General features: G+C 43.3%; 1 protein-coding gene across 1 annotated transcript in view; it reads right to left on the bottom strand.

Moving 5' to 3' along the window:
- Positions 1-10,626, bottom strand: part of bcl2b (BCL2 apoptosis regulator b) — a 33,184-nt gene extending 22,558 nt beyond the window's left edge. Inside the window, exon 1 of the mRNA XM_050033169.1 lies at positions 9,516-10,626. Coding sequence (XP_049889126.1) covers positions 9,516-10,064 — 549 coding nt within the window. The 5' untranslated portion in view covers positions 10,065-10,626. The remainder of the gene's footprint in view (positions 1-9,515) is intronic.
- Positions 10,627-13,898: the final 3,272 nt, after the last annotated feature.

The following is a 13,898-nucleotide window of genomic DNA, read 5'->3' as shown; positions in this document are numbered from 1 at the left end:
CGGGGAAGTCTGTGATGAGAAGGCAACGATAACACGGAAGCCAACAGGGCAGGGATTTATGTGTAACATGACAATTAAAGGACCACACGGGAGCAGCGATGGTAACGCTTCTATATTTAGAGGCCTCTCACATGTCCCTGCATTTTTCAGGAATCTGGAACGTTACCTGACACTGAAAGCCAGGTCTCAGGGTATTACTGTGTTGTTTATGAAGGGATTGGGCACGTGTGCAGGTGCGTAAGTGAGTGTGTCTATCATGCGGGGGTAATGGGTGGATAGAGGGAGAAAGAGGGTGAGACAAAAATGGAAAAAGTAGAGGTAATCTCTTGGCTGGAGCGCAGACCGCCTTTGGGGTTCTACTTGAGGGACATCCACTTAGTGTCCGAGTTTATCTGCACCATATATTATTCATCAGTGTGTGTTCTGACTGGGATAGTGGTGCTTTTAAACAGCCCAGGCACGTGTCCCTCATGAAACAGGAAAACAGCAGGTTGAGGTGATTACTGATTTGAGCAAAACAATAAAAGAAAACACAATCATATGGCTGAATTCACAAACACCGATCTGTAGGCTCACATGGCCCCAGAGGCGTACATAAGGACAATTTGCAAGAGACAAAATAAACACACATAAATAAACCACACACACGTCAGCAGGCAAACCGCCTACAGTGGTTCCTGAATGAAGCATGCTCAGCTGACATGATCGTCCGACAACAAAATCACCCACACCCTTCACCGGCCACTCAGGAAAGAAACACCCAGGTCGTCTCCATTATTTATTCACAGTCGTTGCTCCCCAGCAGACATTCCTCCGCCTCTCCTGAGGATGCCCAGAAATAAGCACACAGGACGGGGTGGAGGGTCTCTGGGGAGAAGTGAGGTCGTGGAAATAGGCACAGCACTCACAAAGCACCAGAATTATATTCCAGGAATGTTAAAAAAAAAATCTGTGCTGTTGTTAAAGTGATTTCCATTCACAACAAAGCTGCACATTTCTGCCGTGTGCGTGAAATGCTCGGCATGTGTGGAATGGTAAAGATGGCGTAAGCATAACATAAAAGAAAGGAGTGTCATGTCAAGCTGAAAAGAGATCAAACTCGATGTCTGACCTTAACGTTGCAGTCAACAGTATCATAAAACATCCTTTGTTTGGGTGGCTTTTAGTTTGAGAGAGACAGTGTGTCTTCGTGATGCCAGCCTTTTCTGTAATTAAGACTGACAGCACGTCTACAGTTTGAGCATCGACTTTATTTTACTGTCGGGAAAATAAAAGAATTGCAGTTCAAATTTTGAATACAAAGCTGAATTATTCATCACACTGTATCCAGCCGCAACAAAATGTCTTATGTTTGTGTATTCTATGGAGAAAGGCTGTAGGCTGATAAGGCGACGCAGGCATTGGTGTAAGAAAATATGCTTTTTAAAAAAAAAAAAAAAAAAAAAGGCCACACAAAGGTCTAAAATCTATCATTTTTTTCTTCTGTGAGTGCTGTAATGGAAAGATATGATACTAAAAAAATGTCTGGCAGCATCACATGTGGCATTCAGTGGCCACAGAACAGGCATTTATGCAGGCATGGACACAGATTGACAAGTGATATCACTAATTTATGTCTTCATAGGAGCAGTCAGCCACTAGTTTTATATTCAGGCAGTGATTCAGATATCTCAGAGTAAAAACTGACCAAGGCAGTCACTTAATTGTCACTGCACCACCCAAAAAAGAAAGGGTTATTAAGCCAGCTTTCCAAAGTATTCCACACACAGGACTGAAGATTTGGAACAAAGGTCTTTGTGCTTTGAGCATCAGAGAGCCATACAGCAGAGGGACTCGAGATCTCTCCAGGCCTGTTCCTGAAAGAAAGTGTGCATGTCAGACTAATTCAGAGAGTTACAGCCCAGAGCTGCCTGCGTCTGTAGGAAATGTTTCTGAGATTACAGTTGCCGGGCTGATGGGTGTAAACACAGTGGCAGATGGTGAGCGACTGCGCAGCAAAAGGGGTACAGTACGGGGGAAAATCTTGGCTTGCTCCTCTCCACACTGAGCTCTTTTGTGGTGTACGGTCTCCACTACGGAGCTGAGAGTCCACATCAAGACATACCCAGAACTCAGCGTTGGCTACAGACATTTTCTGCTTCTCCAGCAGTGAAATTATGTTGTTATTTCTCTGTTCTGAAATGATGCGTGGGAGGGAAAAGCCCCTAAATGCTATTTGCATGAGTAATTGTTTATTCCTCTGTCTGATTGCTAGAAACAAAAAAGCAGGGTTCGTCCCGCACTCTAATTTTGTGGGCCCAGACTGATAAACAACTACAAATTAACAGATGGAGAAAGGAAACAACTGGCTGTGACAGCACGCAGAGTGAAAAGAGAAGATTTCTGGCTCGGAACGGATGCATCAATCATGACTTATAGAGCTCATTACACTGTAAAAGCATGTCTCCTCAAACATGGCTTTGTTTTTGTTGGGAGAACAGCTCACAGCCAGGGGAAACAGAGCCATGAAGACTTCCTGAACGTTGCCATGGTTGGTATTGACTTGTGTTTAACAGATTGAAGTTGCATCCAGGAGACACAAATTGGATGTAAGTGAGATCTCATCGGGATTTTTTCTTCCTTTTCCTGTGAGTAGCTGCATGTGCCTCCTTTGTGAGTGAGTTTGTTTGGGTTTTTTTTCCTCCCCTACTCTGCTGACATGTCACCTATATGGAGATTAATGACTTCCTCGCTGTCCCAGATTCACTCGGCCTCAACAAGAGAGGAGTGGGGCGCAGCCAGATGCCCGTAACACCGTAGCAACACGCAGGTCCCACCCGTCGACTAGCAGATTGTGCTCAGGGAATCCCCCACAGGATGGACCCAACCCTAGCCAACTTATATTGTCTTCTCCTCACACACACACACACACACACCTGTGACACACACAGAGAAATAGGCCACCCGGTTCACAACATTCCTCAGACACCTGATCCTGCTGTTTGAGACTTCAAAAAAGGTTTCCAGGTGATTTAACTCTGTCTCGTCTACTATGGGTAAAAAAAAGACACACCCACAGCCATGCTAACTATAAAGGGCTAAAAGCTAATAACAGCATGCTGACATCATCACAATAGCAATGCTAACATGATGTTTACCAAGTATGTTTGCCATCTTAGTGTAGGCTTACTGACATTTACCAAACAGCAGTAAAAATGACACCTGATGCTGATGGGGATGTTGTTAGTTTTGCAGATATTTGGCCATAAAAGTTTTACCTGAATCTGAAGCCAAGTTACCAAAAGAAAATGTTGACAAGGTATATTTCTGCAAACTATGAATACATTACATTTGCATATTTCATCAACGTTTCTTAAAATGAAGTAGTATAGGAGCTGACTTTATCATGAGGAGGTGGAGGGGATGGTGGATGGCGTATCACCTAGGTGAGATGCCCGCCAAGCTGCAGACCACTATTCAAGACCAACAAACAACAAAACCAGTTGTGATTTAGTCTGAAACTGCTGTGTTTCTAGTGTATTTGAGGCACCAAATGTGGGTGTTTTGTAGCAACCTCCCACTGTGTTTCTAGCTGCTTTTTGGGCACCAAATATGGGTGTTTTGTAGCAACCTGCCATTGTGTTCCTTGCAGCTTTTTAGGCACCAAATGTGGGTGTTTTGTAGCAACTCGCCAATGTGTTCCTGGCTGCTTTTAGGCAACAAATGTGGGTGTTTTGTAGTAACCCACCATTATGTTCCTAGCCGCTTTTTAGGCACCAAACAGGGATGTTTTGTAGCAACCCACCACTGTGGTCCTAGCTGCTTTTTAGGCACCAAATGTGGGTGTTTTGTAGCAACTTGACACTGTGTTCCTAGCTGCTTTTTAGGCACCAAACGGGGATGTTTTGTAGCAACCCACCACTGTGGTCCTAGCTGCTTTTTAGGCACCAAATGTGGGTGTTTTGTAGCAACTTGACACTGTGTTCCTAGCTGCTTTTTAGGAGCCAAATGTGTGTGTTTTGTAGCAATCCACCACTGTGTTCCTAGCTGCTTTTAGGCACCAAATATGGGTGTTTTGTAGCAACTTGCCAATGTGTTCCTAGCTGCTTTTTAGGTACCAAATGTGGGTGTTTTGTAGCAACTCGCCACTGTGTTCCTAGCTGCTTTTAGGCAACAAATGTGGGTGTTTTGTAGCAACCCGCCATTGTGTTCCTAGCCGCTTTTTAGGCACCAAACGGGGATGTTTTGTAGCAACCCACCACTGTGTTCCTAGCTGCTTTTTAGGGACCAAACGGGGGTGTTGTGTAGCAACCCGCCATTGTGTTCCTAGCTGCTTTTTGGGCACCAAATGTGTGTGTTTTATAGCAACGCGCCACTGTGTTCTTAGCTCCTTTTTAGGCGCCAAATGTGGGTGTTTTATAGCAACTCGGCACTGTGTTCCGAGCTGCTTTTTAGGCACCAAACATGGATGTTTTGTAGCAACCTGCCACTGTGTACTTAGCTGCTTTAGGCACCCAATGTGGATGTTTTGTAGCAACCTGCCACTGTGTACTTAGCTGCTTTAGGCACCCACCGTGGGTGTTTTGTAGCCACCTGTCTGTTTTTCCAGTGGAGATAGTGGCTAAAAATGCGGTTGTTTTTTTAACAAAGACATTGTGGCTTTTCCAGCTGGGATTGTGCCCCAAAACAGGATATTTTAAGCCTAAACATAATCTTTTCCTTGCCATGACCAAGTGGTTTTTGTGCCAACCTAATCACATGTTAACCCCAGCGCTGTTGAAACATTAAGTGTCAACATATCAGCTACATAATAACGTGCAAATGTGAAGTATCCGTAGTTTTGCAGAAGCGTACAATGTCAACATTTTTTATGGCAACAGGCTTGGATGCTGCCGCTAGATGAAGTAAGATTAATCCTCTGAGGACTGTGAAAGTGTCTGTACACAGTTTCATGGCCATCAATCCAGTAGTTGTTCAGATGTGTCATGTTGGACCAAATAAATTAATTTCTCAACATCATGTCTGGAGCTGTTCTGTTATCCTTCCAAAGTTGTGAAACCCCTGTTTTCCTCTCAGAACACATTTTGGCATTTCGCTCCGTGCCGCCCCCTCAGGCAGTCAAATGTCTGAGGTCAAGCATGTAATTTCAGAAGTGGGACGCCGTCCGCCACTTTGTTCAATCACTTGGTATTTACTGCGAGGACCTGTAAATAAACACAGGTACACCACGTGTTTGTGAGGCTGCAGCCTAAACGCAATCGTCCCCTGATGAGTGCAATTTCTGCCACCACAAAGGATGAATTTATACAGGTGGAGAAAAGTGAGTGCGGAGGACAATGAAAGGACAGTGTTTTACATCCCGGAGTGTGGGAAGTAATCAGTACAGAATGCGAGCCTATTTCACCCTCAGCTGGGTTTTTGCAAATACAGTAACTGCTTTGTTATGTCTAAAGGGCAGATAGTTTTGTTTGACTAAAGGTGTATTTGACTCACCGGTGATGCCTAGACTCAACAGTGATTAGTGGGCACTCCTATTCTGGGCTCAAATTGTCTCAAAAAACAACAGGAAACAGAGGGTGGCTGATAGAAAGCTGTTTCCACACCACTCTCACATGTCAAAATGTCAGTAATAGGTTGATTAGCCCCCACCTATATTTTAAGAGTGGTGGAAAAACACAAGACTAACCTCTTACATACAATAACACAAAGGGCAGTATGAGTGACTATAAGCACAACCTGTCTAAACTGTCTAAATGCACATGTTTATCCTGCGTCTTCATTGTTAGGTCAAAGCTGTGTAAACCCAATTAAGAAAAAAATGATACACTTGTTACGGCCTGTGCCCTCACAGAGCCAAAGGAACTATCACCTGGCAGATGGTGGATGAAATTAACAAAATGTTTTTGACCCAGATGTGTGACCCCTAAACGGATGGGAGCCCACAGCAAAGTCCAAGATGAGCAGATTAGATGTAAAATATGTAGCACATTTGGTTCATCACAAAAAGCTTTCATGCTAAAACAGATTGGTTTCCAGATTACGTCCAAACAAAAGCAGCCATTGTCGGGGCCGTAGCCCCCATCGAGGACACTGAGGTCATGTCCTCCGTTTTACTGCGAACTTGTTTTAGCAGCTGGGGGGGATTTACGTCCTACAATTAAAAATGTAAACATTATGGGGATCTATTGGCTGATTCTACTATATTTAGACACAATATATTTGATTTTGAGTACTCAAAGGCCCTGTCTACATCTATATAGATATTTATAAAAAGAATATTTTCCTCTAAGTTTTAGCCACTCGTCGACACACAAACAGGTGTAGATGTTTTTAAAACTCTTGCTGTATAGACATGTAAAATGGAGTGTTTGGGGAAAGATGACATAATCTCCTCAATTCATGCATACCCATTGTTTCTTTTTATTTCTCTGCAATGGGCATTTCTGAACGAATGGAGGCATCTGCTGCGTCCAGTGTTATTTGCTCCACCCTAGCGTCAGCGAAAAGTCCACCAGAAATTACGGTTTTGCATCAGTTGTCGAACCAGCAGAAGGTGGGACAATTTTGAGAGTGACTGTTATCAGTGAGGTACAGAAGGAACACTTCAGCATGTTCAGAGCATAACTTGTATCTTTCAGTGAGCTCCTTCATCCTGTTATCCAAAGGTGAGATCTCAAGTCGGTGTTTTATAAGAGGTTACATTAGCCTGTGCATTGGATAAAACACATTCTCACTCCGACCTTGTTACATATCGATGTTTGGCCACGGACCTTCCACATCCAGATACGACGTGAAAGATACTCTGGGATGCCGTGTCAAGTTCTGCCTGTTACTTGCATTGTCTTCTTTCAAAACACACTTCTGCTTTCACAGGAAATTTACTGTTTACATACAGTCTCTTTCAAAATAAATGCACTACGTCGGTACAACACTGAATTTACGTTTCCCCCCCTCAATAACTCACGCACATGGTTGGGTTTAGGCAACTAAAACACGTGGTTAGGTTTAGGAAAAAAGAACAGGGTTTGGCTTTATAATCTTACGGGATGCAAACACCGCTCTCCTGGGTTAAAGTCAGTGTTTGCTGGACCCAGATAACTCCATACTCTGACTTTCGCTGCCTTCACTTTCGTTCCTGATGCTGCTAAGCGCCATTAAACTATAAATGTGACCAACGGTGTATCATGGTAACGTTAAAGGACAGCTTTTTTCATCAGTGTCTGACGCCGCAAGTTACTGACCAAGCGCAGGATTTCGACAACTTCAGAGTGAGACTGGGTTGGTACATTACCTTTGCGACGAGGGAAGACTGCAGAAGACAGTTACCGCCAGAAAGCGTTTGGAGTATTTTGGGGTCCTACTGTGTACGGAGATATTTTGTAAAACGGAGGTTGTGTAGACATTTTTTTTTCTAACTGAGGTGGAAAATATCCATTTGAAGAAAATGGAATTTTCTACTTCCAGACGAGACGAGAATTTCATTCCTGGCAATACAGAGATGGTTTTGAATCTGCATTTAGAACTCAATATGTGGAAATAAATTCTAATAATAAACAAAAATGAAATCCAAATAATTAAAACACATGATCTCAGTATCTCTAAAGTCCTGGCTACAGCCCTGAGACCACTCAGGGGAAATGTCTTTTAAGAAATCTTCGCAACTTGGGGTGTGTATGCATAATTCAGAAAGACATTAGAACAAAAACAACAAACTTAAAGCTGCCAAGGAAACATCCCAGACTCCTCAGTATATAAGAGCAGCTACAAACAACACGGGGAAACAACCTTTTTGGCACATGCTGAATGATACAGTGACTTTTCTATATTTCACACACACCCAGTCAATAGAAAAGGAGAAGCTGAATTTTACAAAGCCAAACTAGAGCACAGACAAAGCTCCGTGTCTGCAGTGTCGGTTATTAAATGTCAGGTAATAACTGAAAAACACACCTCAGGAAATCCCCCACCTGACAGGCATTCAAATGATTATATAAATCAACATCGGTGTCTGTTAGACTCTTATCTGCCTATGATGAAAACATTCCAGGTACAAACTCATAAGCTCCAACACTAATATATTCTGTATTAAATTGATTTAGAGCCTAGTTTGAGCCAAAATAATTTCTCCTCAGTGCTGAGAGCAGAAATCCATCAAAATGACCCAAAGTGGAAACATACGCTTTTAAATAATCCCGAAAAATCCTTTGGATTAAAAGACTCTACTCTCTGTATCTCCGGTGGATGCAGAGCTGCAGAGACACAGTCATCTCCGCCCAGCTGGAAAACACAGACTATGATGACCTACATTATCACACAGTGGGCACAGGCTCCAGAGACCCCGAGCAGGCATCTCGGCAGCCCAGCCTGCGCCGGCTTCAAGGCACAGGTCTAAAAAAGCAGACAAAAGAGTTCCAACCTAGATGCACAGAAGACCGTGTGTTAAACACAGCGGCTGCAGATTATGTGATTATGTGTTCCTGGAGGGGCCCTCCCTCTGTTGCATGCCTTTGATATGTGGCACAACCTGCCACCTCCGGGGGCAAGGCAGACTCAAGGGGAATGTTAAATGGTCCTTCCCTTTGAGATGAAATGTTCAATATGAATCATTGATGATGCCCCCCAAATTCTGATACCCTCCGGCTAAGATAACCAAGCAGCACAAATGTTATGCTCTCATTAAGAGCACCTCTGCTGATTAGAGGCTAATTCGTGGCAGATTGGTGTAATAGCTGTCGAGGAGGCTGCTGTGCTCTGCTGTGATATGAAACTCTTGTCATTTCTCTATGAATGTGTATAGGCAGGTAAAGGTGGAGTGAAGATGCCGCTCCTTGTTAGTACCTGGAGTTTATGTGTCATACAGAGGTGCAGAAAACGACCCTGATAGCTGAGCTCTGTCCAGCCATGCCCAGAGGCCTAAACAAATTAATTCAATAGTTTTCTGCTTGCTGACATGTGTCTGGCCTCCTCCCTGCTGCTGCAGCCATGACCTAACACATCACATCACAGCAGCACTGGAGCACTTTGCAGCATAAAGCTTTATATGCAATTAAATGTTGAAGTTGTCATTGAGTTATTTTAATGTGATGAATTAAATGCTGTTTTAAAAGCTCCAGTTTCTACCACGTTATCCCCTGTGCTCCATGACAGCTGCGTGGCTGCCACTGGCTCCCCTGCTCACAGGGCGGGATTTATAGAGAGCGTCGGGAGGTGTGACAGAGCACGTGGTCTGATTGGTTAAGCAAGTTTAACAGCCACCACGAGCATCCAATCAGAGCTGCTCATAAGTCAGGTCGTCCATGTCTAACGTCCGTGGTGTGGTGCGTAATAGGCACATCTTGAGAAATAGATTTTTATTAATTAGCCACAGCTGTAGTTTCCATATTCTATTAGGTCATATCAGTGTTTTGATCTCAGTTACACATTAATACAGTGAGTGAATTTATTGATTGAGACATTTTCAAGCAGAGCAAAAGAGGACTTTTGCGCCCCCGTGGCACACAACTGCAAAGCGCTCAACTACACGGAATTAGACCTACCCATCCCCCGTTATCTTGTATCCAGCTGTTCAGAGGTCCATTTAAATACTCCGTCATCCACTCCGCGATGTTGTCCACCTGCGAGGTCATCTCCTCCTTGCCGGCGCACTCCACGCACACCGTGCCCCCGAACTCGAAGAAAGCGATAATCCGGCCCCAGTTCACCCCGTCCCGGAACAGTTCGTCTATCACCTCGGCGAATCTCCGCTGCGCCGTGGTGGAGGTGAGATACAGCTGGCGCGACATCTCCGTGAAGTCCGGCTGGTACAGTCTTTCAAGTTCGTCCCCAGCCTCGCGGAGGACTCTGTGGATGGCGGCGGACGGGTCGGACTGGGGGTGCCGTTTGCAGAGGTGGGGGATGCTCTCGCTGTCAGGCCCGGTGCTGGCTTCACGGCACCGGCGCACCAAAGTCGGCGGAGGGACAACTATCGACCCATTATTAGCAGCATCTTCATCCCGGACATCATCAAACCCAAACACGTAGCCGCGTTTGGAGAGTTTATGGCAGATATACTTTTCCACAATGTTGCGATTACACTCGTTCGCCATCCCGGCTTAATTTGGCACTTACTGTATTTAAACAGAGGCTGTCCTAAATTAAATACATTATGATCGAATTTGTGCGCTGCTCAATGCACAGCACGGGCTCATCCAAAACTCGACTGTAATCGAATACAAGCAATGCAACGAGTAATCCCACACAGGGAGCAAATGCTTCGCGAGTTGAAGAAAACCCCTCAATCAAAACTGCGTACAGAAAAACGTTTCAAAAGTCCAAAAATACTGAGTCCGTGTCAGCAGCAGTCTTCATTTCCCGAATCCTCAGAGGGACGTTGGCGACCTTCTCTTTGCATTGAAATCCAATATGCGGAAGAGGTTGGAGTAGTGTTGATCTATTCCTGTGCACATCACCCAGACGTGCGAATAAAATCATGAATGAGGGCCAAAGTTGTACGCGCCTGAAGGGGCTTCAGACGCCGCCAACTATTTTAGCAGCGTTTACGCACAACCAGGCGCGGGACTGTGAGCCAGACAAGGTCGGACTGAGTCCTCTTCCACGATTGCTCCTCATATCCTCCTCAGCAGCTCCCTGCCCACCGCCAGTGCTGCTGGTGAGGTATTCCTGACGTCAGCTACGCAAAGTAATTCCTTTGGCTGCGCTCGGAGACTCCAAGTGCACATGAAGAACTGCACTAAAAATCATTAATGGCCCCTATTCTGGTGATTGCATGTTTAAACAATCAATTTTACGACTGGAATCCGCTCAAACTTCACTCGGAGATACACACACAGAGCATTCCTTTGGTTGCCCACAAAAACACGTGCAAGAAAAAGCTCTTAGAGGATCATGGTTAATTCATAAGGACCGTGGTATCTGCTGAGGGGCTGCTTTGATGTGGTCCAGCCACCCCCTTGTGGATGGAGATCCAACCCTGCAGTACAAAATTCATGTACCTGTACACATCATCCCTGTGTTCTTTTGATTCCCTATCTAGTCTCGTCTCAATCTGTCCTGCATGTCTTCTAGTCTCTGATGGGACAAACAAAACATCTAAAATCCTGTCTCTGCTTTGGAAAGTTTGCTCATGGAAGATTAAAATCTCATCCCAAATTCCCCAACATCAGACTTCTGAGAGACCAACCCACTCATGCTGAAATGAGACTAAATGAAGTAGGAAATGGCTGTGACAAAGCATGACATTAAAAGCAGTTTCAAAATGAGACAAGATGACATACAAACACCCAAGGGTGTAAGTTTCATTTCAGCGTTTGGGAGATGGGGGCACATATGTCCTGCGCAAGGAAGTTTTGAGCGTCAGACACTTCATTTCCTGGATTGTGGTGAATTTTTATGCTCCAATTTATGGTGGAAATTAAGAATATGAGGGTGATATGGCCCTCAAATAATAAAAGGATATTAAAGAGGATTTTTGTGCTAATACTAAAAGAATTTAAAAATATTTTATTATTAATTTCAAGAACATACAGTTGAAAAAAATAAGTGTAATAGCTTTATGTAAACATCGATGTAGCATTTAACCTCATGTATTCAGTAAAAACGACAAAAATAATCTGTAAATTTTTAATTTTGCAAAAACAGTAACTGAGTGACGTTCAGATTTTGTATAAAATATAAATAATATAACACAATAAAGTCAACCACAAAGTATACATCTAAACAGTTGCTAAATACAAAAAAAATATATATATAAATAATAAAATAAAATACCATTGAATCTATACATAAAAAATTAAATCAACAGGTGATTTTCAACAATATGTAAAACTTACTACATAGGCTAACTTCTTATCCCTCCTCTTAGAATCCAAAAAGATTTGAGTTGTTTTTCCATCACCAGCCTGACATTGTGACAGGCTTGGGATAGCAACGCCAATTCCTGTAAACATTCTCTGGCGAGAGCAGAGGGCGACACGCTTTGCTGCTGCCAGAGGAGCTGCTGACTGAGTTTGCTCAAAGCAGCAAGTCACTACAAGTGTCTGAAAAGTCCGTAGCTGTTCATAAAACATTGAGGGATGTAGCATCAGACACCCAGACTCCCCTCTTTCGAGCTCATCTCATCAACCATGGAGCCGGCAGAATTTCACTTTTAGCCATGCTTGTTGCTGTACGACACATTCTGACAATATGTCAATAAACTGCCACTATCACTCTAAACAATTTGAAAGTCAAACCAAAAATGATACCGGTATTATCACTAACAATAAGATACAGCACATTTCTAGGGGGCGCAAACGCACCTGTTCTAAATATTACGGGAGACGTTTCCCTAACATCCCCCCCAAATTCTACGCCTGTGCAAACATCCACCAACACGGAAACTCTGTACGATAAAGACGAGGGATTCGATTTGTTTTTTCTTCACAGGTATTTATTTAGTTTATCATGTAAGAAAATAAGACAAAGAAACGTTCCACTTCTCACATTTTCTTTCAATGGCACACAAGGTGAAGGTGTTAAGTTTTTTGGCAGAAAATAAAGTAAAAAGCAAAAAGAGAATGAAACCACAGAGTGCATTATGACTTTCATGTTCAATACTTCAAAACTCATGTTAAGTATCTGATGATGACACCGTTAAATATGGGGAAACTAGCGTGGCCATTACAGAATTTAAGTCTTGACTGTATGTTTGGAACATAATCTAAGCATAGGCTTAATTTGCATAGCTTACGAGGGTAAAAGAAAACTGCTTTTATATGGGCTACATGTTCTATCAACTATGTGTTGCTACCTCAAGGTAAAAGAGAACGCCTGAAAGCAATAAATGTACAATTATGAAAAGCTCTTGAGTGCAGGACAGTATGCCTTCAACCAATTTCAAATGAGAACATCATCAAACATGAGTCATCCATTCTCACTTTCATAACTTGGATTTCTGTAAGGCTTCTTTTTGTCGTACAAAGACTGGAAATTGACAAAATACACAAAAAACACTTGGCAACTTTACATTGAAAAGTATTAAAGATTAAGCATTAAATGAACTGGTAAACCACATGTGGGTTAAGCCCCATTGCTCTGTGGACAGGTCCATTCTTATAGCTTTAGCTTCATCAGTAGTCACGTCTTAAGGCTTAGAATGGGTCCCCACACTGCTCCACAGCTGTAACAAACTACCTCTAAAGATCAACAGAGCAGCAACATCGAAATAAATCTCAAATAAATGCATTGCATCTACAGAAATTGTCTTAACACATTTTGGCATTCAAATATTGGTGTATTTAAAAATAATATGCTCTGATTTGTATGCTTTGTATTAAAGTACATTCTCCCCGTTTGTGATGGACCGAAGGAAGACTTGCAAGAGTCGACACTGTACTTTTTCCTCCCTCTGTATGCAAAACATATGGAAAAACGTGGTAAATACAAGGTTTCTCAAGGAGGGAATCGATATTGTCATTTTGGGGGTTGTAGAGTCCCGACTGTGCACGACAGGGTGACAGGAGGTCAAAATCAGAGGGACGGGGATCACACTTCCATGCTGGTCCCTCCACTATTTTGGCCTTAATGTAAAACAAATCTCTAGCGCCCTCACTAGACCTACAGGGACATGACTCGAACCAGCAAGTCTTGCCCTGCCCTGACTTACACCGCCCCAACAAATTATGGATCCCACTTGGATCTCGAGTGGCTGGGGTGGCTGAATATGTGCACCGAAACATAAAACTGCATGTATAAACGATACGCTTCCTTTCACACATTTAATGAAAAAAAAAAAAAAAAAGTGTATTGAACGTGGTCATATTCACAGGTGAGAAGTGAAATTACCTGTGCTGGTCTTTTTTTCTCCCCCTTTCCTCCGTCTTTTGATTTCATGGCTTCAACCCATAGTACCTGCTTTCCTTTCTCAAGAAATAAGATGGGAT

This window comes from Epinephelus moara, chromosome 21 (genome assembly GCF_006386435.1).
Source record: "Epinephelus moara isolate mb chromosome 21, YSFRI_EMoa_1.0, whole genome shotgun sequence".
Lineage (NCBI taxonomy): Eukaryota > Metazoa > Chordata > Actinopteri > Perciformes > Serranidae > Epinephelus > Epinephelus moara.
This window is presented reverse-complemented; position numbering and strand designations above follow the sequence as displayed.